The 6,000-nt window shown below is 49.7% G+C and overlaps 1 protein-coding gene across 1 annotated transcript in view; it reads right to left on the bottom strand.

The window, feature by feature from the left end:
• Positions 1-2,038: 2,038 nt before the first annotated feature.
• Positions 2,039-6,000, bottom strand: part of SAV1 (salvador family WW domain containing protein 1) — a 29,663-nt gene continuing 25,701 nt past the window's right edge. Inside the window, exons 4-5 of the mRNA XM_060262659.1 lie at positions 5,584-5,727; positions 2,039-3,142 (exon numbers count right to left, since the gene is read on the bottom strand). Coding sequence (XP_060118642.1) covers positions 2,932-3,142; positions 5,584-5,727 — 355 coding nt within the window. The 3' untranslated portion in view covers positions 2,039-2,931. The remainder of the gene's footprint in view (positions 3,143-5,583; positions 5,728-6,000) is intronic.

Here is a 6,000-nt window from a genome sequence, read left to right as displayed (position 1 = left end):
AGATATTGGATTTATATCCCACCCTCCACTCTGAAGAGTCTCAGAGCGCCTCACAATCTCCTTTCCCTTCCTCCCCCACAACAGACACCCTGTGAGGTAGATGAAGATATTGGATTTATATCCCGCCCTCCACTCCGAAGAGTCTCAGAGCGGCTCACAATCTCCTTTCCCTTCCTCCCCCACAACAGACACCCTGTGAGGTAGATGAAGATATTGGATTTATATCCCACCCTCCACTCTGAAGAGTCTCAGAGCGGCTCACAATCTCCTTTACCTTCCTCCCCCACAACAGACACCCTGTGAGGTAGATGAAGATATTGGATTTATATCCCGCCCTCCACTCCGAAGAGTCTCAGAGCGGCTCACAATCTCCTTTCCCTTCCTCCCCCACAACAGACACCCTGTGAGGTAGATGAAGATATTGGATTTATATCCCGCCCTCCTCTCCGAAGAGTCTCAGATCGGCTCACAATCTCCTTTGCCTTCCTCCCTCACAACGGACACCCTGTGATGTAGATGAAGATATTGGATTTATATCCCGCCCTCCACTCCGAAGAGTCTCAGAGCGGCTCACAATCTCCTTTCCCTTCCTCCCCCCCAACAGACACCCCGTGAGGTGAGTGGGGCTGAGAGGGCTCTCACAGCAGCTGCCCTTTCAGGGACAACCTCTGCCAGAGCGATGGCTGACCCAAGGCCATGCTAGCAGGTGCAAGTGGAGGAGTGGGGAATCAAACCCGGTTCTCCCAGGTAAGAGTCCGCACACTTAACCACTACACCAAACTGGCTCTCCCGGAAACATCAGAGCTCAGGGGGACCTGCCACAGTTCCGCAGGGCCCGGAAGACCGATTTGCTTAAAATTGCTTTTGAACAGTTGAAGGGAGGTGGCCATTATTCCGCCGCACCGACCACCTCTCTCAACGAATATAACGTCAGAATAATCCGAAACATCAACATGCATCTCGGTTTTCACGACTGCAAAACGCATGAATGATTTTATTGTATAGTTTAATACTCTGTGTTGTTTTAATTGTTGTTGGCCATCCTGAGCCCATCAGGAGAGGGCGGGATATAAATTTGAAGGGGGAAAAAAAAGTGAACCTGGGATCTTCCATATGCAAAGGAGGAGTTGGGTTTATACGCCAACCTTTCACTCGAGTCTCCGAGTGGCTTATAAATCCCCTTCCCCTCCCCAAAACAGACACCCTATGAGGTAGGTGGGGCTGAGAAAGCTCAGAGAGAACTGCTCATGAGCAGAACAGCTCAGAGAGAATTTGTGACTGACTCAAGGTCACCCAGCTGACCAGATGTGGAGAAGTGGGGAATCAAGAGCCAGTTTGGCGTAGTGGTTAAGTGCGCGGACTCATATCTGGGAGAACCGGGTTTGATTCCCCCCTCCTCCACTTGCAGCTGCTGGAATGGCCTTGGGTCAGTCATAACTCTTAAGAGTTGTCCTTGAAAGGGCAGCTTCTGTCAGAGCTCTCTCAGCCCCACCCACATCACAGGGTGTCTGCTGTGGGGAGGAAGATAAAGGAGATTGTGAGCAGCTCTGAGACTCTGATTTAGAGAGAAGGGCGGGGTATAAATCTGCAGTCTTCTTCTGAGGAATCTTATCTGGGAGAACCAGGTTTGATTCCCCACTCCTCCACTTGCAGCTGCTGGAATGGCCTTGGGTCAGCTATCGCTCTGGCAGAGGTTGTCCTTGAAAGGGCAGCTTCTGGGAGAGCTCTCTCAGCCCCACCCACCTCACAGGGGGTCTGTTGTGGGGGGGAGGAAGATAAAGGAGATTGTGAGTCGCTCTGAGATTCAGAGTATAGAGCGGGATATAAATCCGATATCATCATCCTCTTCAAATCCGGTTCTCCCAGATTAGAGTCCCCACACTTAAGCTACTACACCAAAGCAGTAGCTTTTCCACGAAATCACCCCTCTTCCCTTCAACATCCTGTCCCCTTTGATTCCAAAGGCACTTCGAGGTTCAGCGGGAGAGACGAAAAATGCAAGGAAATCTCTTCCAGCAACCTCACAGCCACGCCTGCATTTAAACAAACGTAAAGTTTATTCACTTGCTGAGACCGACGGGGAAGGGGTGCTACATTCTAGACGACGGCGACCGCTAAACAAGATCCGCTAGTTTTCATTTATTCGCTTGACAAGGTATCCTGAGCCTCAAAGGCCATTGTGCTTGTAGGATGCTTTTTGCAAAAAAAAAGAAAAAAAGTTCTTTGCTGCGTCGTCCCTGATTCTGTCGGAAGACCTTTTCCCATCGCCCCTCCCCCACGGGTCTGTGAGTTTAGTCCTCCAACGTGCCCCAACGCGTCTTGGGACCGGCAGCAAAACACATGAAGGCAACTCGTCTCCGTGGCATCGGCTCTCTGACCGCGCTCCACGGATGAGCGGCGTACCGCCACCAAAAAAAAAAGGGCAGGCACCAGTGAAGGGGTTAGGTGCAGCGGAAAACTCTCTTCCGTGTTTTTTTTTTTACAAAAAAAGTTGTAAATACTGTGGTTTCTCTAGAACACAAGAGCGGTCTCTCAGCCCTTGAAACGGAGGAGCGGAAAGAGAACTGCCCCCCCCGCACAGAGCCGGGAGTTCCTAAAATAGCAACTTCTCCGTTCGGGACATTGCTTACAACGCTGCGTATTATGAAAAATATATTCCGTGTTGCTCAAAAGATGCCATTAAAAAAAAAGAAAGTGGGTTCCCCCCCCCCCCCCTTCTGCACTTCCGCTTGGAATAAGAAACTAACTTTTGTTATACAACGTAAGAAACCCTTTTTGCGTTCAATAAACATGATACACAAAGAAGATAAATTACAAAAAAGGTGCCAGAGCAAAAGGGAGTTGCCTCTTCGGCCAAAAGGGCCCGGCTTCGACCCCCGTTTTTTTCCCCTGCGCCGAGTCTCTCCGAGGTCCAGCCGGCCCGAAGCGAGCTCAGAAGTTCTTGCTGTGCTGCTGCTGCTGCTGGGCGTACCACTGCTGCCGCTGCTTGCGGCTCTCCAGCTCCGAGAGCAGGGCCTGGCGGTACGCCTCATACAGCTTCACGATCCGCTCCAGCTCCTTCATGAAGAGCAGCTTCAGCATCCCCTGGTAGGTGTCCAGGTCGGCCAGCTGGAAGAGCTCCCACTTCAGGATGTGGTCGTACCTGCAAGGAGAGAAAAAAAGGACTCTATTTTTCTCCAATCCCCTCTTGAAGCTGGCTATGCTTGTAGCCGCCACCACCTCCTGTGGCAGTGAATTCCACATGTTAATCACCCTTTGGGGGAAGAAGGACTTCCTTTTATCCGTTTTAACCTGTCTGCTCAGCAATTTCATCGAATGCCCACGAGTTCTTGTATTGTGAGAAAGGGAGAAAAGTACCTCTTTCTCTACTTTCTCCATCCCAGGCATAATCTTGTCAACCTCTATCATGTCACCCCGCAGTCGACGTTTCTCCAAGCTAAAGAGCTCCAAGCTTTCTTCATAGGGAAAGTGTTCCAAACCTTCAATCATTTTAGTTGCCCTTTTGTGCACTTTTTCCAATGCTATAATATCCTTTTTTGAGGTGCAATGACCTGAATTGTACACAGTATTCCAAATGAGATTTAGACATTAAGGAACATCACAATCACCCATAGTAACTCAACAAGTAAATGTCCAATTCTCATAGTAAGAGGGTGTAGGTGACCATTCCAATGGTGTAGTCTTTCAGCGGAAATTAACCATACCATTGGAAAACGTTACAAGTAACAGCGTTTTAACCTTTCTTCATAGGGAAAGTGTTCCAACCCTTTAATCATTCTAGTTGCCCTTTTCTGCACTTTTCCCAATGCTATAATATCCTTTTTGAGGTGCGGTGACCAGAATTGCACACAGTATTCCAAATGAGACCTCACCATTGATTTATACAGGGGCATTATGATACTGGCTGATTTGTTTTCAGTTCCCTTCCTAATAATTCGCAGCATGGCATTGGCCTTTTTTATTGCAATCGCACACTGCCTTGACATTTTCAGTGAGTTATCTACCACAACTCCCAAGAACTCTCTCTTGGTCAGTCTCTGCCAGATTCTTGGCCGCAATGTGCATTACTTTGCACTTGGCCACATTGAACCGCATCTGCCATGTTGACGCCCACTCACCCAGCCTCAACAGATCCCTTTGGAGTTCCTCACAATCCTCTCTGGTTCTCACCACCCTGAACAATTTAGTGTCATCCGCAAACTTGGCCACTTCACTGCTCACTCCCAACTCTAAATCATTTATGAACAAGTTAAAGAGCATGGGACCCAGTACCGAGCCCTGCGGCACCCCACTGCTTACCGTCCTCTCAGATTATGAAGCTGCCTTATAAGAATCAGATTATCAAGGTCGGTACTGCCTACTCAGACTGGCAGCAGCTCTCCAGGGTCTCAGGCAGAGGTCTTTCGCATTGCCTCCTCCCTGGTCCTTTTAAAACGGAGATGGCCGGGTTTCGAACCTGGGACTTTCTGCACTCTCCTCATATGAGCCCTGGAGAATATTACGATTGGCTAATCAACATCTGATTATCCCTGGCTCAAAGGAGGTCTGAGTTGCCTCGATTAGGGCCAGGGCCTTTTCGGCACTGGCCCCGACCTGGTGAAATCAGCTCCCTGTGAAGATTCTGGCCCTATTGGATTTACTACCATTCTGTAGGGCCTGTAAAACGGAGCTGTCCCGCCAGGTTTTTAGCTGAGGCAAGCCGACGTCCTTACTTCACTTTATTGATTATACCGTCTACTGGCCTCCCTACACTCTGATTCCTGGAGAGACTGGGCTGATGTTCTCGATATTCCTGACATCTAGGACACTTATGACATCTATGTCCTAATCCATAAAACGCTACACCGTCTGCGCTGTTCTTATCTAATGGTGGGGCTGAGGGAGCTCTGACAGAAGCTGCCCTTTCAAGGACATCTCTTGCTAGAGCTATGGCTGACCCAAAGCCGTTCCAGCAGCTGCAAGTGGAGGAGTGGGAAATCCAACCTGGTTCTCCCAGAAAAGAGCCCGTATACTTAACCACTACACCACTTAAGTCCGCACACTTAACCTCTACATGAAACTGGCTCTCTAATTAAACATATTTTTAAAAAAACCCATCAAAACCAAAAATCAAAATCACAGATCGGGACTGTGAAATCAAGCCAAAAATTAGAATTAAGAAAAAAAATCACAGTTCACAGATCAGGAGTAATTGTAACCAAAGGTGGCCCTAAATAAAATCAACTGGCTCCGTTTTTAAGAACCTCTCTTGTTTGCTTTTGAGATACTTAGCAGCTGCAGCTCCATGCTCTGAAAGCGCTCAAGACCTTCCCAATTTTTCAATTCCCAGCCAGCGAGGCTGGAGTCCAGTAGCGCCTTAAGACTGAGGCGGGATTTTCGGTGTCGAAACTTCCTTGGTCAGAATCTCAAAACCTCACATCCGGAAACTCTCCATCGCTTAAGGTGCTGCTGTACTTGAATCTAGTTGTTTGTCCACGGAACTCTGGAACTGAATTCACAGCCAATCCACCCTTCTTTGCTGGGCGTGTGAAACAGAAGGCTTACAGAGGAGCTACCTGAAGTCGCCATGCAAGAGCCACTCACTTGACGGGCGCCCGGGCGTAGACCTGCAGCCAGTCTGGAATCTCTGCCGTGTGGTACGGGTTGGCGGGCACAAGGATCGGCTGGCTCCTCTCGCTCTGTTGCGGCTGGTACGTCACGGGCGGCGGCTGGTCATAACGGGGAACGCTGCGAAGGCCAAGAGCACAGCCGGTTAGCGTGACGCTCGGCAGCGACAAAGACCTTTGGGCGGGGACTCGGGAGCTCTGGGGATGAACAAGCAGCCGGTGGTGGCTGAGCAGCAGAGCGCCCGGCCGGGAGGTGTAGGCAGCTCCCTTAACATGCACAGAGGGCAGGGATTGGCTGAGACCTCGTCACTGGACAGGGCCTTCTCCCGCTCTCAGACTTCGCCTGCTAACTGTGGCCAGAGACATTTTCCTTAGCATGTTTTTAGCACTGTAG

This window comes from Heteronotia binoei, chromosome 21 (assembly GCF_032191835.1).
Source record: "Heteronotia binoei isolate CCM8104 ecotype False Entrance Well chromosome 21, APGP_CSIRO_Hbin_v1, whole genome shotgun sequence".
Taxonomy (NCBI): Eukaryota; Metazoa; Chordata; class Lepidosauria; order Squamata; family Gekkonidae; genus Heteronotia; species Heteronotia binoei.
This window is presented reverse-complemented; position numbering and strand designations above follow the sequence as displayed.